This window comes from Gobio gobio, assembly GCF_949357685.1.
Source record: "Gobio gobio genome assembly, chromosome: 5".
Taxonomy (NCBI): Eukaryota; Metazoa; Chordata; class Actinopteri; order Cypriniformes; family Gobionidae; genus Gobio; species Gobio gobio.
The window spans coordinates 51577348-51602790 of record NC_137101.1 but is presented as its reverse complement, the minus strand read 5'-3'; the positions used below and the strand labels follow the sequence as shown (position 1 = coordinate 51602790).

Genomic DNA, 25443 nt, shown 5'->3' with positions numbered 1-25443 from the left:
CCCTGGAGTGTTATTACTACACCAAGGGCATCTGCCTGCCAGCACGTCTTGACACAGACATCAGAGCAGCACCTCAACAATAGGAATTCAAAAGCACAGCAAAAACACTTCAATCATCAAAATCACTCATTGAATACAGAGAGGATTAAATATAAAGAGGTTATATGTGAATTGATTTAGTAAATGTAGGAAATGGTTATAAATTGATTATCATTAATTCTTATTTTGATATTAGATCATAAAATCATTCTTGAAGGATATGTGTCTGATGAAGAGACAAGTGATGTTTGGCTTGACCCTTGACCCTTCAATATATTTTCTAATATTGCCTACCACATTAAATCTGACATTGCTAGCTTTTAACCTGTTGCCTGTCACCCCCATTTTGGTAAGTGGAGCATTTTGACATACCCATAGTAAAAAGGCTGCTGCTCACAAGCTATTCTGAATAGACACATAACCAATATATTTCTAGAAAGCCAGCACTTGAGAGTTTATAGCTGAATATTCAGAATAACTCAGACAGTTATTAAAGCTACACTATGTAACTTTTCCGTCCACTAGAGGTCGCCTGTTCAAAACAAAGGCGTAGTTTGATGACGCCACGTTTGAGCGCAGAATCTTGGGACACGTGGTCTTCACCTCACAGCCGGTGGGAAAGAGTCAGGATAGGACTCGGGCAGAAATCATGTTGATGGATGCGATTATTAACGTTACTGTAGTCTGAAGCAGAGCAGGAGCGAGTGTTGTGGAGCTGAGCAAGGCCGCAGGAGCGATTGAAGAGCAGGACTGTTATTATGGCATAGTCGCCGGCGGGACTGTTATTATGACACGTTTGCCGGCGCCACTTCCTCTTTTCCAGTCATGAGTATGAGGTAACGCAACTCTGTTTATTGTATTAGATATATCTGAGTGTGTTGAAAAGGAAGTTATGGCGTTCGCTCGGCGGCTGCTATGACACTTGTTCACACTGCAGTGAGAGTAAAGTGTTTCACTGAATAAAACCGGAAACCGAGGGTAACGCAGATATGACGCAATCGACAGGCGACTCCCTCACACGCATAGCTCACATGTCCCGGTTCCTTGGTTAAAATAGCAATTTCTCACGATTTACAAATAGTTGGAAACATTTGGGATATTCTAAGTACTCAACTGAACAAAATATATAACACTGGCCTAGTGGTTTCTGGATATTTTACTGCAAAAATCCTACATAGTTCACCTTTAATATGGAGATATATAGGCTCAAACATAAAAATATGTAAATTTTAATTACAAAAAATATTAAGAATATATATTTAAAAATATTATGTGAATGTAGTATAACAACTTATAACCACAACTAAAGTAAAGCCACAAGTGTGGTCATGCTTCATTTCAAATCTGAGGCTGTTATGTCCAAAACTATGAATTTTATTAAACATATTTAAAGACCATGTCAGGATTTTTTTTAGAGAAGATGCTATCAAATATGTTGTTGGCCTCCAAACACCCATTTGCAGTCTTTTGTCTAATGTCTGGCGAGGAGAACAGCTCAATTAATGCTATAATGTCCTCACTCAACGATTGTTTTACACCTCTGAGAGTATGAGACGTAATCCTCATTATTGTTTTATCATTATTCTTTTGTCTGTATTCAGCAATCAGCTATAGCCTTTATGCTGGCATGAATGGCCCATTAAGCACTTTACAGTAATCCACATATTATCTGAAGTCTTTCAAAAAAAAAAAAACATAAGCAGATCCTTGGAATCTTATGTGAATTATTGTAACAAAATAGACAAAGCTCCTGGTGCAACAGGTGCATTAGAGCTACTGTTAGCATTAAGCTACGTAACACAATTAAAAAGATTAAAATTACACTTTCACTCAAAATGTCACTTTAGACCACCATTGAGTGTTTGTTTTAGCTTCCTGTCGCAATATAATGGGGATTTCATTCATAAGGTGATGTTAAAACATGTTATATTTAGCATTTTATATGGAGCTAATTGCTACACCTGCTTAGCAGCAGTTATAATGTAAACATCCATTATTGATAGAAAGTAGCCGAAATCACATGAAAAATCACACAAAAACCTTATGCCATAGTCATCGTGTGTTTATTAGCTTCTTAGTTCATGCGTAGAAATTGGTTTGTTCTTCACAGAGACAGAATGAGGAAGTAAACACACAGAAGAGCGTCATGCAGAGGGCTGAATTGAGTCATGTAAGATGATTGACAGCTCTAGAGGAGGAATGACTTTATGATGACTCATATCTGATGCAAATCAGAAAGAGGAGAGACAGAGCTGGCTTTGTACACAGTTTCAGCTCTAAAGATTGGATAATTCAGTGGGAAATGAGTAGAAATGGTATTCTGTATGCCATGCATCTCCATCGCATCTCCTCCTAGAAATAACCATTTCAGTCAGGTCCACTTAAGTCAAAGACACCATAGACAAATATTTAGTAAACTTTTTATTGCATATTTTGCACAGATTTACATTTGGCGGTGTGGCTCTGTTCTTAATTCCCCATCCTTTTCATGAGCTCCATGAAAAGCCAAGACAGGGAACAGCAGCAGATTCTGGGGACGACCTCCCATTTAAACTGGGAGGGCAGAGCAAATCCCCCATTTAGAACAGAGTATGCATCAATGACAACAGAATGACATTGATTAAGTTAAGCAGTTTAAGGAGGAGCTGGGGAGGAGGTGGGTTGCAAAGCAGCGTGCAGCTGAAGCGTCCAAGCAGGCAGTAAGGCTTAAGTAAGGCGCCCTGTTTGAGAGAAGCCAATTGAGTGCATAGGATCAGCTGAATTCGGATCAGCTAAAAGAGGGGCGGAGTTAGAATTTCCCAATCAGCTGATAGCAGAGCTTGACTACGTGGCCTGCCAGAACTAACGCTGGATGCTTGATATATGCTTGATATATGGAGCTTACAACGCCTAGATTTACTATGCATAACATCAGCTGCATATTATTTCCATGCAGATTCCCATCCATGTTATGATACCATGTTTAAGACATGAGTTACAAATATGAGTTACAGACTACTGTCACAGAAGTCCACTGAAGGCAAGTTGATTTGAACCCAAATGCAGTTTTATTGAATATAATCCAAACTGGACTTGACTTGACTACAAGAACTTACCAACTGTAGAATTACATGAACAATACTAGACAAGAGACAATGGAAACATGAGGCCTATTTATACACACAAGACTAATGAGCAAACAAGGGCCTCCTGACAAGCAATTCATTCTGGTTAGAAAATTTGTCTGAATTTGATCACCGCTGCAGCCAGTATATAATCACATGTGCCACAAACTACCGCAAGGGCAAAACAAGACCAGCCGTCTAGGTCAGGTGCTGCAGTTGCTCAAAACTGCGAAAGCCTTGAGGACAACACACTTTATTCTCATTGGTCAGATTCTGTGATGACAAGGATGAAATGTTTTTTCTTAGACAAGTTCCTGTATTTAACCAATCTTGATATTGGATATCTGATATTCAAACAAAACACTCAAAACATTAACAAAATGAAGATTACACTTAATTGCATCTAGTAAACATATATTCTTATTGTATAATAGTAACAGTTTGGAAGAAAACGTTCTGGTAACCTATTGCTTATATTTGGAACAAATAGCATGAATGACGTTGTTTCAGCACACTACGGAAAGCACGAAGTGTCTGACCTGATGGCCATCTCTGTACTCCTCCCCCGCCTGCAACCGGCAGATCTCGCCAGCCGGTAGCAGGCTAGTGTAATTCATCTCGAACAAACCTATTTGAGAGCATAACACATGAACCAAGAGAAGCACATGACAAGATCACATGAGGGCAAGGGAAATCACATGGCAAACAGGAAACATGACCGTGAATAAACTTCAAAATAAAAGACATGAAACAAACCTAACCAACCGTGACAACTATGTGCTGTCACATTACATTATTAAAAAATCATTCTGTATCCTGAGTTATTCTTAAAGGTCCCATGGCATGGCATTTTTCTATTATTTTATATTGCTTCCTGAGGTGTACTTATATTGTTAGTGTGATATTTACATAAAAAAAAAAATCATAATTTAGAAATAAAAGGCATTTTTTCTATACTGTTATTACCCCTGTGGCTGAATGCCCTGTTTCAAGGGGCATGTCTGCTGTGAGACTTCAGTGAAAACGCCCACTGTTGTGATTGGCTGACATCTTTGCATTTGAAATGAGTGTTAGATTATGTTCCGGAGGGGGCGTGGTTAAGTGAAGCACTGCACACAAGGCAGGAGAGAGAGAGACTGACTGGGCACTCGTGAACCAAGGAGAGCTGGAGGAAGTTTTATTGTACTGAGTTGTCGAGAGCGCTGTGCTGTTAGCACAAGTTTATTTTATTTGTATCCGAGAGTTCTGAATAAACAGTCCCAGTCACGTCGACTGTCTTCTTCCACCTTATTCTACGAACTTTGTAACACATGTAATGTACCATTACAGCCGTCGAAATGAACAAAGTGTGGATTATAGCATTATTTGTAGATCTTTTCTCATCACATGAACAGCTCCACAGGCAGTCTGTTGATCGTGTGAATGCAGTGATCTCGTCATTGCAACGCTTTCTCTCACAACACTCTTGCAACGCTTTCTCTCAAACACGACGTCGATATGAATACAGTAAGAGCTTCGCTGTGCTGCATAACAGTGCCATTCATTATAATGGGGGTTTGGGCAAGTGTGCAGATGATTGACAGCTCCGGTCATTATAAAGAGTGTTCTTTGATCGTTCTCTGTAGTTTTATCACTTAAAAAACAGATTTATTTCATGTTACTAACAGAAACGATCGTTTTAGTCACTGGCTTGATTCACTGATGCATTACGCTTAGGGCATCAAGACGGCGATCATTAAACGATCTAGAAAGAAAGTCTGAGTGAACTTGAATGATTAGCTATACATCAGAAATCACTGATCACAGATCAGGCATTAATGAACACTGTTACTCACTGTTTGTCGCGGTGCTGTCGAATCCATATCGTAAAGTCTGTTTGTAAAGCCTGTGCTGACATAAACTGAATCCATTTTCTCTGAGTGCTCTGGGCGGGCAAGCAGAGTAAGGGGAGGTAACCTTTCCTAGCATGACGACATAACAGGCAAGATTCCAGATCGGCTCGTCTGAGCTCTCATTTTCTCAAAGGCAGAGAAAGACAGCCAGAACTCGCTTTACACCCATCAAAATTTCTAGCCACTTGGGGACCATATACAGGCTAGGGGAACTCATATTAATGTTAAAAAAAACTCTTAAAAGGAAATTTTCATGCCATGGGACCTTTAATCTTTTTCACTGGCCAAATTGTATTTTTAATTGCTTTAAACAAATAAAATTGGTCTAGTTTTGCCTGTAGGGTAAACATAAATTTTTAATGGAAACAAATAGGCCTTATTTTGGCAGTGTAAATAATTGTTTGACTCAGCACATCACTGACAACACATTTTAAAAATATAAAAATATATCTTACCGTTATCTTCACACTCTATCCTTCAAATACAATGGTATTTTTTGTAATATTGGGAAGACCATGAAAATGGTTATCATTGGGCTATTGTCTGTCTATGCACAATATCAACAGCAAAGGTTGTACACAACTATGTCATCTGATGGCATCCAATGGACTGTTCGATCACAGAGCGAGTTCTACGGTGTCTGTCATTATACCGTCTTTGTTGACAAGCCATCTGCTTAGACAGAGTCAAGTGCGCATCACTGATCATTATTTGCACGAAAATATATTCTCAGAACACGAGTTCTGCTATTTAGAACACAATTTAAAGCTAAATTATCATGCGCCAAGCAATCATCTCTAGTTAAAACATTGAACATTTTCCTTTGACATGCTGTGTTTAAAGGCAGCACATCCACTACAAATTATTTAATTTACATTAATTTTAAAAAAAAATTACTTCTGGATAATGATTTCATGTAATTTCAGTGGTTAAAGGGTTAGTTCACCCAAAAAATGAAAATTCTGTCATTAATTACTTACCCTCATGTCGTTCGACACCCGTAAGACCTCCGTTCATCTTTGGAACACAAATGAAGATATTGACATGATGATATGATATGATGACCGATTTCAAAACACAGCATCATGAAGCTTCGAAGTGTTATGAATCAGCGGGTCGAATCATGATTCGGATCGCGTGTCAAACTGCCAAACTACTGAAATCATGTGACTTTGGCGATCCAAACCGCTGAACCGACTCACTGATTCATAACGCTTCGAAGCTTCATAATGCTGTGTTTTGAAATCGGTCATCACTATATAAGTTATTTAGGGTTTTTTTTGTGCACAAAAACTATTCTGGTCGATTCATAAAGTTATTTTAGAACCACTGTAGTGAGATGGACTTTGTAACGACGTCTTTAGTACCTTTTAAGGGTCTTGAGAGTGTAAAATACCTTGTGCCAATGGAGGCCTTTCTGAGCCATTAGATTTCAACTAAAATATCTTCATTTGTGTCTGAAGATGAACGGAGGTCTGACGGGTGTCGAACGACATGAGGGTAAGTAATTAATGACAGAATTTTCATTTTTGGATGAACTAACCCTTTAACTCCACGAATGAGTATGACATATTTAATCTAAATGTGTATATCAGATATAAAACAGAGTTTACTTCAGTTTACTTCATTTCTTCGCTCACTCCAGTAAAAGAGTGTGTACACACAGTCTAGAGTGTCCGTACAAATCCTGATACATTTTGAGTGTCCGTACAAATCCTGATACATCATGCATAACACAACTGTTATGACGTCATAACAGGAAAATTCAAGATCAGCTCGTCTGAGCTGTCATTTTCTCAAAGGCAGAGAGAGACTGCCAGAACTTGGTTTACACCGATCGAAATTTCTAGCCACTTGGGGACAATATTCAGGCTAGGGGAACTCATATTACAGTATTTCTGAATTGCTAAAACACTTTTTGGATGTTTCTCAAAACCTTAAACACAAATCACCCAACTTAAGCTACACTGTCAAAATATTTGACTTGTCTTACTATATCAAACAATTGCTTCAGAACTAGGTTATCTTTACCCAAAACCAAACACTGTTTTCAAATAACACACATCCAGCAAATGCATAAACACTACACAGCAGTCATTACACACTACAGAGATAAATGCAAAACACTGCACTCAGGGCAGAGCAGGGAAAAATAATTTTTATTATCAAGTACTTGCACACATAAAATGTAGTCACAAACTAAATATGCAACAGATCGATAGTAAGCAATGTCTTGAAATCATTCTGCCTCAGCATCATGCCTCTGGGCATGGTCAGGCCATAGGACCTCATCAACGTCACAGGCAATCCTGTCCCTTGCTAAACAATGGGGAAATAATCCTTTAGCATGCCAAATCCAACCTTGAATTGCTTCCACTCCAATGTTGTCACATGCTGCATCCATTGACTGAAGGAGATTTTCCTGTGCATAAGGATTTATGTCATAGACCTTCCACCTCCATGCAGAAAAAAATTCTTCAATGGGATTAAGGAAGGGCGAGTATGGTGGGAGGCACACATTTATAAAACGTGGGTTATTTTCAAACCACTCATGAATTCTAGGACCACGGTGAAAGTTCACATTGTCCCAGATTACCACATACATGGGATGCTCTGCCTGCTCATCACCTCTCTTTTCACGTCTCAGTAGTGCTTCCTGTAGAGCATCCAGAAATGTTAGAAGATGGGCAGTGTTGTTAGGCCCTAAAGTCACATGGCGGTGACCGTAGCTGCTGATGGCAGCACATATGATCACGTTGCCACCACGCTGCCCTGGCAACTCTACAAAGGCACGTTGACCAATAATGTTGCGGCCTCTCCTTCTCCTCTTGGTGAGATTGAAGCCAGCTTCATCCAAGAAGATGCACTCATGAGGCCTCTCCATGGAATCCAGTTGAAACATTCTCTATAGAAATTAACGAAAATTAATTTTTTAAGTAACGTAAATGACATAGCATTCCAGGCTTCATGCCTCTGTATACATGTGCATTACATTCAACACAGTAAAGATGTACAGTAACTCAATAGTGCTGAATAATCGCTGAACATGATTACTTACTTGTACATATTGATATCGTAGCTCTTTTACCCTTTCAGAATTTCTCTCAAATGGTACTCTGTAGGCTTTTGAGACTTATCAGGTTGCGTTTCAGGACACGGTCAATTGTGGAGAGACTCACACTGCTGATTCCTTCAAAATTCACATTGTCTTCCTCAACTCGCTGTTGTATTTCACGCAGACGAATGAGATTATTTTGAAGGACCATATTGACAATAATGGTCTCCTGCTGTTGTGAGAACATACCTCTCCTTCCACCGGCATGTGGCAGTCTTTCAGTTCTATCAAATAAAACCTCTTGTTAGAATTGTAAAGACAGGCCTAATGCATTGAAATGTCATCAAATATGTACTATACATAAAATACTATTATATAAGTATATCGCTGCAAGAAAAGGACCAATTTTTAGAGATATGTTACAGTAATTTACTGAGACATTCCACAACTGTACATACTGCACTGTAAGTTTGAGGGACCACAAATGATAGTACACTTACCTGTTCTCTTCTCTGAATGTCCTGACAATGGAGGCCACAGAGAACCTGCTTATATTTGGTTGAACACGCTTCCGTATTTGGTCCTGCTTCACGTATTTGGTCCTGCTTCCCTCATACTCATTCCATCAACCAGAACATGGTGTATGATTGTTGCTCTAATTTATAGAAGTGATTCGCTTGGGCGACTGTCACTCTCTCTCGCTATCATGGCAACCACCGCTTTTGCTACAGGATCTGCCCTCATGCGCCCCAGTGTTGCCAAGTCGGGCTACTTCAGCACTGTTGCCGCGGCTGTTTTTCATGTCCGCGGGTTGACCCCAATTATGTGATATTTTGCCCTGGGATTTGCGAATTTTAGCAGGCAGCCCTACCAAAAAGACACATATTTTACCCCCTTAGCGATTTTTACAGGAGAAACACGATTGGGCTTGTTTTGGGCTAGTTTTGAGTAGCAATTGGGCGGATTTTGTTGTGAAAACCTGGCAACCCTGGCGCACCCGTTTGAGTTCAAGAGGCTGTATTTCTGCTGGACAGGTCATCTTTCATTTTGATTATACATTTTTTTGGTTTATGTTCTCATGAAGCATGTCTCACTAGCACACGTAGCTGCCTAATATAGCTAACATAACATTACTTAGCATAAAGTTACAATGTTATACACTTAGCGAGCCATTAGTAGAGATGATAAATACTCAATATGCTTAGCTCAAGTTGATCGCTGTCGTGTTGAATTTCGCAAAATGTAACTTTAGATAACAAAATGCATGTGTAAAAGCTAGTACACCGCATCCAGGAACTTTTTTTAGAACTAAGTTAGCTTTAGCTGCTCCCCTCTGTCTAAACTCTTCTACCATGTTCACCGGGAACTTTACCTGCACGTTTATTTCGGCCCTTGGTTTGTTTTTATATACTCTACCAATGTTTATGTTGAGGTTTTTATCTTGTATCTGTGTGTGTCGTAGACACTGTGTTGTGTGTGTATTTTAAACTTTACCAGTATCGTTATTCTAGCTTGAGAGTGAGTACTAAAAGACATCTTATTTGTTTATATTCATAATGATAAAGTTAGATTTTTTTATTACATGTGATTCTGACATGATGTCACTACATGCACTTCTTCTCCGCTTGTCTCAGGTAAATAATGCGTCTTTCAGCTGAGCTGATCACGGGCGGCGTAGCGCGTTCATGTGTTTTGGGGGCGTGGCTTTGGAAAGAGCCCAGAAGGCAGAAGGTGGAGTGAATGGAAATAATGAGCTGTCTTTAAAACAGTCGTGAGAGGTCTACAGACACTCAATTTTCATACTTTCTTTTCCAGAGTACTTACATTTTAATTATGTATTGATATATAAAGAAAGTTTAAACAAATTTGGAAAAAAAGTTTTTTAACCAAATCCTACCTACCCTACCTTTAAATGAAAGATATAATGTCCAATGTTTTGGGGAAATATTTGTTTCTTCCTGATAATGATAATTGATCACAAAAATATATTTTATGAAATGACAGTGAGATCAATTAAAAATGGCTCTTCAAGTTTCGACCCCTGATGTCTAGTGACAATGTAGAAATAGTTTGTTCCTGTTCTTAAGTATATTTCTACTTTACTGGAGTATAAATGTTTCTGTTGACACTTTTGTTACTTTTGTGACTGAAACTACAGAAAATAACAGCTACCACCCAAATGACTGTGTTAGTGACGTCTGACTGCCAAACTAATGTGATGTGGACTGTTGCTGTGTGTGTTTGTAGGTTGTCGGGCTGTATGGTGTGATGTGGACTGTTGCTGTGTGTGTTTGTAGGTTGTCGGGCTGTATGGTGTGATGTGGACTGTTGCTGTGTGTGTTTGTAGGTTGTCGGGCTGTATGGTGTGATGTGGACTGTTGCTGTGTGTGTTTGTAGGTTGTCGGGCTGTATGGTGACAGAGGAAGGCTGTCGTTATGTGTCTTCAGCTCTGAGGTCAAACCCATCACACCTGAGAGAGCTGGATCTGAGCTACAATCACCCAGGAGACTCAGTTGATTCTCTCAACCACTGCAGGCTGGACAAACTCAAGTATGTTAAGCAGGAAGAGTTTATAAGTGAATAAGTTCTACTATGTTGTAGTGTACTTCCATAACTCACTAAAATCTAATAAACATTTATGCAGTTTATAATAATAATGATAATAATAATATAAATAAATGAGAAAAGTGCACAGCTGTAAAAGAGCACAGTAAAAGTGTTAGTGTTAAATTAACACTTGCTCTGTGTCTCTATGAGTCCAATCTACAGAGTAAAAAAGTAACACTATAACAGTGTTGAAGTTAAAAAGATAATTAAATGATCAAGAGATGATTAACCCTCATATGCTCCTAGTTTCCTGTTTACACTATGACACTATGAATCAAATAGTGATTGTAAAAAAAAAAAAAATTTTAATAATACATATAATAATCTTTTTTTGTTTATTTCTAATATATACAATAATGCTGTGTTTTGGGAGGTACAAAGTACTTTTTTACCTGCACCATTAGCTTGCATATGAAATATTACATTTTTATGAAAGAAAAAACCACCTTAATGATGATCTAAATTAAATATGAGTTGTCTCTGGATATTGATCTGCCATCTGCTGGTTAGATGTTTTTTACAGATAATATAGTTTTAGAAAGAAATTGTAATTACCATATCTCTCCAGCAGAGGCCCCATAGAGATCCATTCATTTTTCTGGATGTGGCCAACAAAAAATGTGTGTGTGTGTGTGTGTGTGTGTGTGTGTGTGTGTGTGTGTGTGTGTGTGTGTGTGAGAGAGAGAGAGATAGAGAGAGAGAGAGAGAGAGAGAGAGAATGTGTTGTGAGTGTGATGTTTTAAAACATGTATGTGTGTGTGTGTGTGTGTGTGTGTGTGTGTGTGTGTGTGTGTGTGTGTGTGTGTGTGTGTGTGTGTGTGTGTGTGTGTGTGTGTGTGTGTGTGTGTGTGTGTGTGTGTGTGTGTGTGTGTGTGTGTGTGTGATCAACCCTCTACAATGCAAGTAAAACACTCGCATATGTGAGTAAATTGTCACTCTAGGCGATTAAATAATATCTATCACTAGCCATTGGCTAATAAATTCTCAGATTTTACTCGCCAGTGTGTGTGTGATGCTAAGAATAAGTTTAGCATAAATATATTTTTACTAGCTGGACACTCTGAATGAGCGCTTGAGAGTTTTGCTCTTGTCAAGCGATCTATACGATTTCAAATCAGCTCATCTGTCGTACCGTATACTCTAGTGTGAAGAACTCCGTCGCTTTGCTGAGCGCATTTCTCACACACACACACACACACACGCGTGCTCGAGAGAGAGAGTGCGAGAGTCTTACATACCACGCAAAATCGACACGCTTCATGTTAACAATATTCTTTGTTGTATTTTCCAGTTAAAATAACGGAGTTCATTTGGAATTATTACGCTTTTAAGAACAAGCAGAAGATATGCAGTTTTTTCCAGTAGTGGGCGGAACTAATGCGCAAACAGCAATCTCTCATAACACTTAAGAACATGGTACAAGTATTGGTGAACTACACAATCAAAGGCCTTCTCTTGGTCTAAGGAAACAATACCAAAATCAACATTGTACACCTTAGTATATTTTAAAATATCCCTCATTAAAAATAAATTGTCATAAATAGATCTTAGCACAGTATGGGGTGAATTCAGGTTGATTGGGACACTTTTTTTCCAAGTCATTTCAATGGCAAAAACTGTCAGAATCATTTGATTTTGTAAACTATCACACACACAGTACTCAAATATAGCCTATATCTCAAACTGGCTGTCAAAGTGCGAAATGGCTACAAATTTAACATCAGAGCAAGAACAAAATGTATGCAACTTAGATGAAATCCTCAGGGGTCAGGATTAGTCTAAAGATGCAGGTTAAACTCACAGCACAGGCAGTGATGGAGCTCGCAGCATCTCAACAGAACCCACTGCATGAAAACACTGAAATCCGGCACTATCCGGGCATGGTATACTCCTGTGTAATTTGATGTTTACCGGATGTATGTGGGAAAAAGCGGATCAGAGTAACACGGAACAGTATATTTCCAGAAAAACCCGGAAACCTCACGTATGCGGACGTATACAGGAATCCGTGAAATTTCACGGACATATACAGCTGAAACACTGCTGGGTGTGCTAGGACTGAAGACTGTTAGGTGTGAAAGACCTTTCATATGTTAATGACTGACACTTGTGCTGGCTGTTCTCAGAGGGAGGGGGGGCAGGGGAGCACTTCAGGATTGAGAATTATCTCTGGTCTACTGTAGGCTACAGCAAACAAGCTTTTTACACAGAAAAAATAATTCTTAAGGCCCTGAAACACTAAACTGAACTAGCAATGACTAAAGCCGACTGTGGGGTTGGTTCACGTTGCCTGGGTCTGAGCCAAACCATCAGAATGGTGTGTCAGGGCCTTAAAACCACTGCATGAAAAGAGTCTCTAAATCAAATATTTTTTATAAAAACAGTACAAAATAAAAACCCTGTCTGAACATATACGTTCACAAAAAAATCTGAATATGTAATGAAATAAACAAAGAAATGTAATGGAATTAACAAAGGATAATTAACCAAACATTTTAGACTATCCCCAAACAATTTTTGCAAAGTTTTACAAATTGTAGGCAATAATAGAATTAAATAAAAAGGAGATGAAATGTGGAAAATGAAAAAGTTTGTTTTAAAAACACCAAAAACTGATATGCTCAAAATAAAAATATGGAATAAAAAAGAGCAGGGATTCACTTGCTCAAGAAACACAGAAACACAAGCAGATCTTTCAGCTCTGTAACTGTTAACAAAAAGTGTCACTCCAAGATTCTTAACTTTAACACGCTGCAAAAGGGGGGCATTTTGAGGTTTGAAATCCACCACTCACAATAGATGTAGGTGCAACCAATAAGGTTACCAATAAAAATAAGGCAACCAATAAAAATAATCCTAATTTTACAGAAAAAAACGTCAGTTTTTTTACAGTATTTTCTTGTAATTTTGAATTATGTTTAAAACAATGTAAAATTACAAACAATATCTAAATAAACAGCTTGACTGTTATTTTAAGGATTATATAATTAATGACAAATTACAGTAATTCTCATTTTTTTATACAGGAACATCACTGTATTATTTTTCTGTTTTCATAAATAACAAATTCATGCAAAATTACAAACAATATCTGTAAATTAACAACTGTAATACAATATTTAGCTCATTATATAAAAGGTTTATGTTTATGTCCATACTAACAATTTAACATTATTCTTTGTCTTTTTAAAGTAAATCTTATTAGTTTTATATTTACACTGTAAGAATAAAAACCTTAAAAAAAAACAGCAGCTACAGCTGCAAAACAAAAACCGTAAAATAAGTCAAATATCTTAAGTCAAATAAAGTTAAAAAACTTCACAGAAATTTACATTAAACGTTTTAGAGAAAACACTATTAGTTTACAGATTTTTCCTTATTTAAATTAAGATATTTTACTTTAATTTTCTGTTTTACAGTGAAGGTGTATTTTTACATTCAAACTGGTTTTACATTCAATTCTGGATACAAATATAACAAAATATATAGCAAACTAAATATCAAACAATAATTGTTTTTAAAGAGTACAAATCTGCACTGCTCTCCAGGTTGAAACTTTCAAGCCTCTGCCCACACCACAAAACACCATTTGACCAATTAATTAAATATAACAGCAAATAAAAATAAATATACACATTTTCTAACTGTTGTTTAAAACAGGTTTTTTTCTATATTTGCCAGGCTATTTGCTGTCTTTCCGTGTTCTTTTGAGCGTGATTGGTCAATCTGAACGTCATCCAGAAATCTGGCCAATGACAGTGCGCGCCTTCCGTTTGAATTATACACCCGTTGTCGTTGCTCGTGGCTCGCGGGGACGCGACGCGATCGCGGCGTCTAATCTTCAACAGGACGGCTTCTTCTGTCCATTAATGGCATTGCATGGATCATTTTAAACCTGTTAAAATCTTATTTTGGACGAATTTTGATTGTGGGATGTCGACTGAGAACGAAAAAACATGAATACGAACAGACTAAGGTTTCAATGGCGGACAGCAGACGGCAGAAGGTAACGTAAACCCCTTTATATTTTTTCTACTGCTTATCAAGATATAACGTTAGTGCATTAAAGTCATATGCTAATCGTGATTAACTTACATATTCTGTTTCTGTGTTTTGTTGTAATACTGTTAAGCTAGGGCTGGGTGTTATGGCGATCTGATGATACTGACTATTGTTAGCGATTTTGCTGTAAACGTTAACATTACCGTTTTATATTGCGGAATGGGAATATAGCGTATATAACGCAGCACTGACTGTACTAAAACTTTTTGACATTTTGACAAGGAAACATGCATGAATGTAGAATAATGAACGGGACATGCATGTGTTAAAATAAGCCTCTCTCAGACAGCAGGCGATCCCGAAATCAATTATCTTTCTGTAAAATGCACACAATTATCTCAGAAACCTTGTCATGTGAGTATTCACTTGATTTAAACAGTCAGTTATGTCTTAAGTAAGTTAAACAGTTCAAGTTAACGTGGGGAAACCCGGATGCGTGTCATTCTGTGCATCCGTTCTTAAAGGGGCTGCAGCTTTGTCATAATTTTAATAAAACAAAAGAATAGAGAAGACCTTCTGCTTCTTTTAGAATCAAGTGATATTAATTAATTGAATATCATACAGTGAAGACTTTTAAAGCAGTATTATTCTGTAGCATTTTAATAAAATATCCATCAAAATATATATATATGGTGATATCGTTATTGTAAAATAAAATTTCTCATGTATGTATAATTATATGGTCATAATGCCCATCCCTACTGTCAGCGAGATTTAAGATCAAGCTTGTCATAAAATGTAACAGAGCTTTGGAATGAATAATCTGAGATCATGTACACTTGTTCAACAGAGAGGACAGGAAACCACCATCCTTGGACTCTGAAGAATTATAGGCAAACCAGGATTTTGGATCTACTGTGAAGTTTTTGTATGGGCCTGGTGAGTATGTTTTGCAAGTCCATGTCCGTAAGTTGATAATTAATATTAATGTTTTATCAAACAAATTAATATTCATTTGTGTGTGTGCATGTTTCTTCCCCCCTCATGATCCAGAAGTTTTGGATCCATGATCCTGAAGAACTTTTACAGATGTTGACCCTGAATGTGTAAAAGGTAATCTTAAAAATTATTTTAATGTTCTCTGTTTTTTTCTGTAATGTAGACGCATGCATTTTCTGTGAAGTTGCTTTGAAACAATATCAGGGTTTTTCCTACATTGAAAATTTTTTGCCGGCCGCCAAAACAAATTTTTGTCCCACCAAAGCCTTATTTGATGAGTTATTGTGATTTATGATTGATGTAGTAGATGACTGCTGCGCTTGCGTTAACTGAGTGACAGAGAGAACGACCAGTGAGCTCCTCCCGCTCGCACGCTCTCTGTCTTCAAAATAAGCATTCTTAGCTTTCTAATGTTTCACATTTTACGTTAATCAAAATCAAAAGGTCGGAAGACCGAATCCATGTTGCACGTGGCGCTATCAGACGATGTCTTCCTTTAATTACCGCTGGGTGTGAAATGCGCTCAAAAAACATTGACTGATTCTCTGACCAGCTGACATAAAGCATACTTTCAATAAACAGGAAACAAATCCTATCCGGTTATGAAGTGTTTTCTGTGTGTTGACAAATCTTTCGCAATGTTCTAACAGACGGGATTCACACACAACGCGTCTGCTAATGTCCGATTCGCCACATTATGACTCCTTTGAACCGAATCATTTTAACGACTGGTTGGAACTGATCTGTCCAACACTGAACTCACAAATCAGTTTAATAATTTACTCAGAACAACACCTGAAATGAGAACACAAGTGTGCTTACCCACTTTAGCAAGAGTGGATAGTAAGAATTATTTTTAATTATCAACAGTCTTTCAGCTTATTTATGTGGACAATGTGTAGTAAAATAAATAGCCTAAAATCATTTAGTTTAGACTGGAGTGAGGTGAACCCAGAACAAATTTGTTGTTAGCTAGCTGATTGTATATGGCAGAAAATTGTATATGGCAGAAAATTAGGCTATTTGTTCATTTTTTTAATACTATTTTTTTAATATTGATATGATTATATACCAAAACAATTATCAGTAAATAGTGTAAAAATGAGGAACAAAAACAAACATCAAGGTATCAAAATAAGCAAAAGTTACAAACTTTTTTTGAATTTATTTCAAATTTATTGTCAGTATTGCGCTTGCAGATCAAGTGGGTAGGGTATTTTTTTTTAACGTGCGTATGTGTGTGTATGGATGACCATGTCTGTCAGCCACCACCGAAGACCATTTTTGACCCAGAAAAAACCCTGAATATGTATTGTGAAAAGCGCTATACAAATACATTTTAATTGAATTGTTTTACTTACTTTTATTGGCATTAACTATATATTATTAATGTATTATTTGGCAGGTCGCAAGATGTATTTTATTTTGTGAGACTTTGCTGAGGAAGTATTCTTTGGCTCAGTCTGAAAAGGCCCAGAAAAGAAACACTATGAAGAACATCACACAGAACCGTCAGAGAAAGAGACGGGTAAGTTAAGAAACCGGTTAAGCTTTTCCCCCCCAGAATGTTACTATACTCCTCTCTGAGTTTTAGTGGTTAATTTACTGTCATGTTTTGCAGTTGCTGGAGACCAGGTCCAGGGTTGCACAAACCAACACAGAACCTGTGGAAGACAGCAACTATAGACAAGATGTCTGAAGATGCTGCTGTTGTTGATGGAAGGCCAGTGTGGATGGTTAGGCTAGCTACTACAAACCAGACTAGACTGACCCACGCTACGCATCACATCACCAGCCCATCACGGCAGTTTGAAAAAATGTTCAAAACTCAAACAACATTGTGTAGATAGAGTTGGTCACAATTCTTTTATAATTATAATTTTAATATTCAATTGTTCCATTTTATATTTTCTTTATTCCTATGTTTATATACTTATACTTTTATTGGTTCCCATATATAGAGTATTTACATATATTTTATATACACTTTTTAATTTATAGATTTCTTTGTCTCGTTTTATATTGTATACTTTGTATGTTTGTTCCTTTTTAGATGTCCATGTTGCTTTTGATCTCCACGTTTTGTATTGTTGTTCCTCTTACGCCGCCTTCCTTTAGAAACATTTTGTTCACTTATCTTTTCCCCCATTCATTTTAATGTATGTTTATAATGCTCTTTGTTCTTTTTATTTGGTTATATTGTTTACTTGGAATATTTATATGTATTTTAATATATTTTATATACACTTTTTTTGTCTTATAAATTTATTGTTCTCATTTTATATTGTTTAAGTTGTATATTTATTCTTTTCCTTTTTATGTTCACTGTGTATTTTATTCCTTTACATCTGTCTTTTAAATGCATTTTGTTCATTTTTTTTCCCTTTTTGTTTCTTTACCAATTCATTTTAACGTATATTTATGTTCTTTGGACTGTTTATATTTTTACATTTGTTCCTTTACATTTTCATCCCTTTTAAATACATTTAGTTCACTTGTTTTTGTTTCACCATTGTTTTAATGTTCATTTATAATGCTGTTAAGAATTTTTTTTTTTTTTTTATACCTTTTTAATAAATATTTCAGACTTTCTCAAATTGTTTTGTGTGTATTTTTCTTTTGGGAGGGAGAGGGGATTATTTTTTATATATATATATATTATATATTAATGAGCAAAATCTGCATAGCTGGCCTATAACCAATCAAGTCCCTATGCTACAAAACCTAGCCCACCCTTAGCCTTAGAAGTAACCAATAAAGTCACTTGACTGGGTTTTCAATGAGCCCTGTCCTCCAATAGCAGTCTGGGTTTTGGGAGTGGTTTAAAAAAAAACAACCAATCCAGTTTGAGATGAAGGACCAATAGGGGGTGGAAGGCAAAGCTGTTTAGAGGTGTGAAAATGTCTCCTGGGAAAAACTTGATGGGATTATTTGCCATGGCAACAAATGGCTGTAGCATGGGAGTATACGGCCACAACATACATCCGATTTGGTACCATTTCGGATGAATACGGACATATACGGATCCATGGAATTTGACCTATCCGGCCAGTATACTCCTGGATTCTTCCGAATTTCAGCAGTGTATACAGGAGTATCCTGGTCCGGATACACCTTTTTTCATGCAGTGACCGCCAGTCATGAGCTGCTCACGTGAACAGTGCACTTTGCTTTCTTTTCGTTAACGAATTGTTTCATAATCGTTTAAAAGAGGACATTTCAAGCTTTCTATACACACATTTCTCATGTCTGTGAGAAGTAGCCTATAAGCTGAGTTTCGGATTATTTATGAGACGCGCTCCAGTTCATGTGCAATGCAAGTGATCGCTCCTGCACCTTCATGTCATGATTATTGTCTGCTATAGTCTATTTGCTTCTTATTTAACAAATCCGGGGAATTGGTAGATGAAACATCGATTAAAATTATGATACAATTTATATAAAAAACGAAATTCACTTTAAAGAAAGGCAAAACTTAAGTGGTAAAAATAATTTCTGACCCTATGTTTTTTACACATATTTTACGCATTTTTGCACATTTAATTATCAATAGAGCCTAGATGAAATTTAAAAATAGCTTTATAATATTTAAACATAAAAATGAAACCATATACATTGTTTAATGGCGACAACAGGTAGCCTATACTGCCGTCCAAAGGCTAAGCGCAGTAACTACACATTTGGTCAAAATTGAGTTAAGACTTGAAATGGGCTTTGTGACATCTGTTCTGTCTTGTGACAAAGTTTGCAGGTTCAATTTTGTCCAGTTTTAGAGAAACGAGCATGTCAAAATTGCAGTAACTACAAAATGCAAGCCAATACCAAGGCAAACCGCAGTAAGTGATGTTACTGCGTTCTAGCTTTGTTTCCCCGTTCTTGACACAGCAGATACTGCGGTTTCAGCCTTGGCACAATGGGGATTGTAACTTATGCGGTTTGTCCCGATCGTAACACAGAGAAACAATCCTGCAGCCATATGATGTTTGAACTCGCGTTAAAACGCAAATATTCAAAGACTGGTAAGGAAGATAGCAAAATAATAACTCATAGTAAGGCAACTGACAGCTTTATATTCAGTTAACATTTACTAGCCAGCCGCTAGCAAATTTTGACTAACCTGTGCTGCTCTATTAAAGGCAATATCCTCTGACAACGTAAAGATAAAGATCCGATTTAATCACGTTGGTGTTTGTTGATTCGGACATCTCTCCGTTTCATGCAGCTAATCCAATTGTATTGACAGGGGTTACTCCTTCAAAAGTTAGCTGGGTCTGGTAAAGTTATCTTGTTAGACAAAGTTACTCTAAAAGTTAGCGGCGCCAGTCAGCAGGTGACAACCGGATGAGCGCAGCCGGGCCGACAGCAAGCACACTAGGTGAAAAAGTACACTTGCATAATGTACTGAAAGTACTCTATTTTCACGCACTAATTTCGTAGGCTACTTAATGTACAAAAAAAAAGTGTCAATCAGTTTTTTGGATTTCACAGATAGGCTAGCTAAGAATACATAATAATTATATTTTAATTATTAATTATAGCTTTAAGGGTGTAGATAGCATAAATAGGAAATGTACATGTTTGAGAATAGCTAAAGAAGTTAGGCTAAAGGGAGAAGAAATACGTAAATTAACTTACTCTCTAACCTCTAATTCTAGGAAATGATGTATGGCCATATTAAAGGGATAGTTCAACCGAAAATGAAAATTGTGTATTATATTAAGTTTATTATTACTATAAACATGTATTGAGATGCATGAAAAAAAGTTGGATGAACACATTTAGTTGGTAGATACTGCACTTTGCCTTTGCAATAGTGTTTTAGTTGTTTAAGGTCATCCAAAGGCAGAGTGCAGTATCTGCATTTTGGGGGTCAAAGATCACATCGTGGTCATGGTTTTTATCTATAAAAAATTTCTTCCTAAGAAGGCAATGCATGAATGCATTAACACTAATCTACCCACAACATGTTTGACTGGCTGGTGTAAAAACTTTAAAGCCATTTTTCTCAGTTTCAGTGTTTGCGTAGTTACTGCACTTAGCCTTTGTAGGGCAGTATAGTAGGCTACAGTACAGATAAATGTCATGTCTGAGCGGGATTTGAGCGAACGCTGTTTTACTGCGGGCTTACACTGTTTTAAAAGTAACTGAGCTACTGAAAAATGTAGTTAAGCGCTAGTGTCGCAACTTGTATCTCGCCACTGGCCCAACACTGGCTGTATGGCAGTGCACTTGATATGAGACTTGGATGACTTGTGGTCTTTTATTGCCTGGTGGTAACTGGTGTTTATTTCGTTATTTTGGCTTGGAATTTCGTTTGTTGGAAATATGAACTGAATTTAGACATGCTTTTCAAATGAAAAACTTTGCATTTAATAAACAAAATACATTTTTGAAATGAAGACAGCGTTTGGAGTGGAGTGCAAAATAATCGGTTCCCTCAGTCCACGGCCTTTGTTGTTATTGTGAGTGTACACAAATAAAAGTAGACAGTTTATAATTATGTCTTGCACTTATCTGTAATATTCCGCTGTCATAAAGGAAAAAATCCATCAGAACGCGCCGGCACCTTCGTCAGACAGAGGATTAAATAAACCATAGCCTATTTAGTTTCATAGTTAGGCTGTTTAAATGTTAGCCTATAATATTATTATTTTAATTTCATATTGATTAGGCGTATGAAAAGTCCCTCTTAATAGCGGGCAGGGCTCGACATTAAGCATGTTCACACGCTTGTCCTTCGGACAAGTAAATCTGTCATCCACTTGTCCGAGTAAAAAATGTGCTTGTCCGGAATTTTTTTATTTTTTTGTGTGTGTGTTGTAAATTAAAATTTATTCTGAAGCAACATTCTCACCAGTGTTTAATTAGCTTTGACATATGCATATTTGTGATATTTTTACCTTTTATAAAGGGCATTTTTCCCCTAATCTTTTTAAAATATTTTTAAATATAGGCTATGATTCAGATTTCCTTTTATATTCTTAAATTGGATCAATAAATTAAATTAGAAGACGACACTGGCTGTTACCAGTCAAATTAAATAATTTACACTGAAAAATTACATTAAATAATGCATTAAAATAATGTTATGAGATTGTTTTAAATATTTTTTGAATATACTAAAAAGAAATGTTGGAAAGATGAAACTAAAGCACCAGTAGGTGGCAGCAAGTGACCGTCTGAATGAGTGAGTCATTGAGTCGATTCGTTCAAACTCTGAATCATTCAAGAATGAGGCAGTCATTTACGCATAGTTCATTGAATCTTTGATTCTATCGATTCATTGAAAACGCTGAATCATTCACTAACACGCTGTTGCTGTGTATGGAAGGATATCGCGGACAATTTTCAAAAGGAATTGCAAATGGTATTTGCAATTGCGTTTTCAATTTGTGGACGCATAATATGTGACACAATCCAAACGCAATTGCAAATCGCGCATTACCATTTGCATTTTCGTTTACGCAAACGCACAATGACTGACAAATTTCAAATGGAAAAGCAAAGTCTGTTTGCAATTGCATTTCCAATGTCTTGCAAGTTATGACCCTGCCATTTTGGAATAGCAATAGAAAATCACCTATTTGCTCTTTCATTTCCTTCGTGTCCTGCCACAACCTGCACAAAATTCAAATGGAATCGCAATCCCCTTTGCGTTTGCATTTCCGATGCCTAACACAGTCAACTGTCAATCAGGCTTGAGGGCGGGGTTTATTGATGTAGTCGGAAAGTAGGCCACGCCCTCAAGTGGTAGAAAACCAAGGACTTTTTCATCATTATTCATTCCTAAGAACATGGGGAGAAATATCCAATGTGTCTATTTAGCAAAAACAACAAAAAAGTCATAAAACTACTGTGTAGTTTTTTGCACTCCAAACAAAGCCAGATACCTGGAAATAGACTATTTATCACCTGCCAACCAAACAAAAAGAAACCAAAAGAAGACTGCTCTGGTTGCAAGCAAATTGTCAAGAAGCAATTAAGATAGGGATGCTTTAACCGTTGACCAAAAGTAAGAATTTTGACAGATTAATATACAGTTAAACGGTTTAAAATGTGTATATATATTTATTTATTTAAGGTTTTTATTTTTATTTAATTTTTTTGCTGCATGGTTAAAGCAAAATATGCTAAATTCGGTTTAAAAATCAGTTCAATATATAATATAGGCCTATAATCTTTTAAAATAGGCCTATCGTTTTATGGAACCTGGGGCAAAAAGACATTTTGAAAGATTTCACTGGTACTTTCGGTTTTGCCGCGGAGATCCTTGTGATAAATAAATGTGTTGTATTTATGATAATCCGTGTAGATTTCAGTTGACGAAAATAAATAATAAAAGTGTGATAAGTCACGAAAGACAACTGAATTACTGACAGGATGCTGTGCGCGTGTTCCGAGCGCAACACGGACAAGCGTGCCCAAACGGCCAAATAAACACAGAAATAGGCTATATCAAAATGCCAAGTCGAGTATTCACATCATAGACCGTAAAAAAATAAAAAAATTCACATAAACACAGTAGATGTAAGCACTGTGTGCGTGCACTGCACACACACAAATTTATAACCGGACCTCAAAGTGAAAAAATTTAAATTAATCTGATGAGAAAAAAATGCCGGTTCTTTATAAGATTCAATCTGATTTAGTAGTTTTTCGTTTTGTCATCTTAATGTATTCATTATTTAGAATAAGTGAGAAATAGGCTATTTAGTATTTATTTATTTTATAATTTTTATTTATAATACTTTATTAAATATTATTTCAGTTTTTCTCTGTTGTCAGAAACGCTGCAGGTGCGTGAAAATTTGTGTGAATCCAGGTTCTGTTGTTGAGCTGTTCTGTCAAATCTGTTAAATATGTCAAAATAAAGATACAAATATAGTTCAATGAATAGGAATAGGCTACATATGATGAAAATAATAATGTTGAATAAAATGAAATGAAGAAGAAAATCAGATCATCAGAGGAGGTAGGCTACGAAACGAACATGAACTGCGATTGAATGTCACTAATGTAGTTTTCTTTTCTTTTTTGATCGCTTGGCTCTTGAGCACAGAATCGTATGGACAACACACAACTCACATCATGTCAAGTTTCTATAGATTTTCTGATTTTAACTCATCATGATAATTTACTGTGTCGGGTGCAATATGATGATATTCGTCTGATATAGGCTATAGCCTACCGAATGCAGTCATGTCACTTTTCTTATTTGCTGTTTTTTTCCTGGTTGCAGGTGAACATACAATCAGTTCTGCATTTTGACTTTGTTTGAACTAAAGAGTTTAAACTTGTTTTTTATTACAAATTTAGCCAAATCCCCCGTTTTCCACCACTTGAGGGCGTGGCTTTCCGACTACATCAATAAACCCCGCCCTCAAGCCTGATTGACAGTTGACTGTGTTAGGCATCGGAAATGCAAACGCAAAGGGGATTGCGATTCCATTTGAATTTTGTGCAGGTTGTGGCAGGACACGAAGGAAATGAAAGAGCAAATAGGTGATTTTCTATTGCTATTCCAAAATGGCAGGGTCATAACTTGCAAGACATTGGAAATGCAATTGCAAACAGACTTTGCTTTTCCATTTGAAATTTGGCAGTCATTGTGCGTTTGCGTAAACGAAAATGCAAATGGTAATGCGCGATTTGCAATTGCGTTTGGATTGTGTCACATATTATGCGTCCACAAATTGAAAACGCAATTGCAACCATTTGCAATTCATTTTGAAAATTGTCCGCGATATCCTTCCATAGCTGTGACACTCGTTCTGCTGTGCTCTTTTGGAACTATTTTCGCTGCTGAAATAGAACAAAAACACACAATATTGCATCTGAAATGTAAGTGACTTAATGTTAAAGGGTAACTAAACCCTAAACCAACTTTTTTTAGTTAATGATCTGTAATACTGGGGCTTTATTAATGCTGTTCATTGATTCGAGTAAATGTTTTGACATTTGAGTATAAAGTGTTGTAATTCTATAAAATATGGTGTAAAACCGCCAAAGTGCTGCCCTCTTAAGGTTGAACGGTGGCTACTGCAGTTGAATTTTCCTATTGGACGTTGCGGTACATCGTGACGTAGGATGGTACCTCCAACGGCTCACTATCCGCGCCCCTAACACGAGCTCACCACGCCCTCAGAAATGTTTCCCCCAATCACACGACGAGAACGGCTTCACTCCAGAATGAACTGTCATGTTACATGAAGTGGAAACATTATGAATGAAACTCACTTGACACTTGCTTTAACATTGTATTGAAGAAAATACGGTTAAATAATGCAGTTGTCACTACACGTCAGGCTTTTCTTGCGATATTATTGCCGCGCGTCATGTGTACAGATAATTTTCATACAGGCGACGCGCTTTCAAACCCTGACACAAGTGGTTGCCGCGGACGCAGATAGATTAGGTCGGTTCTCTTGCGCGGCTGCTTCACTAGCATCGTCGGCATCGGGAGTTAACGCAGTTTGAGCAGCGGCTCGCATTGATAAGGCTCCGGGTTTGTGTCTGATACAGAAAATCCACCCTCCTCCACTTCAGGTGAAGGTAGGAGAATGACCGCTCTGTTGCAAAGCTGGCGTCACTCCAGTCATTCTCCCTCTTTGCGACTCGCGAGTCTGACAGCTGTCAATCAACCCATCACTGCGGGTCTCAGGTGCACGCCCTCCGCTCAGCCCCGCCCTCGGTTCGTCCCCTCTGTGTCCGCCGGGCTCTGCCCACTTTTCCAGCATTTTTTGAA

At 37.2% G+C, this 25443-nt stretch overlaps 1 protein-coding gene and 1 long non-coding RNA gene across 3 annotated transcripts in view; both read left to right on the top strand.

Moving 5' to 3' along the window:
- The window catches only part of LOC307126561 (protein NLRC3-like), a gene marked incomplete at its 3' end in the record, with an annotated part of 127614 nt that overhangs the window by 78748 nt on the left and 23423 nt on the right, over positions 1-25443 (top strand). The window contains exons 7-8 of one of the 2 annotated variants that reach the window (XR_013816505.1): positions 9725-9821; positions 10488-10640. Coding sequence is in view for 1 of the 2 variants with exons in the window: in XM_079817157.1 (XP_079673283.1) it covers positions 10488-10640 (153 nt within the window). The remainder of the gene's footprint in view (positions 1-9724; positions 9822-10487; positions 10641-25443) is intronic. The other variant, XM_079817157.1, reaches the window with a different exon arrangement.
- On the top strand, positions 15013-18322 carry LOC307126570. Its single transcript, XR_013816508.1, has 4 exons — positions 15013-15638; positions 15753-15812; positions 17104-17226; positions 17320-18322. It is a non-coding gene; the product is annotated as an uncharacterized lncRNA (long non-coding RNA).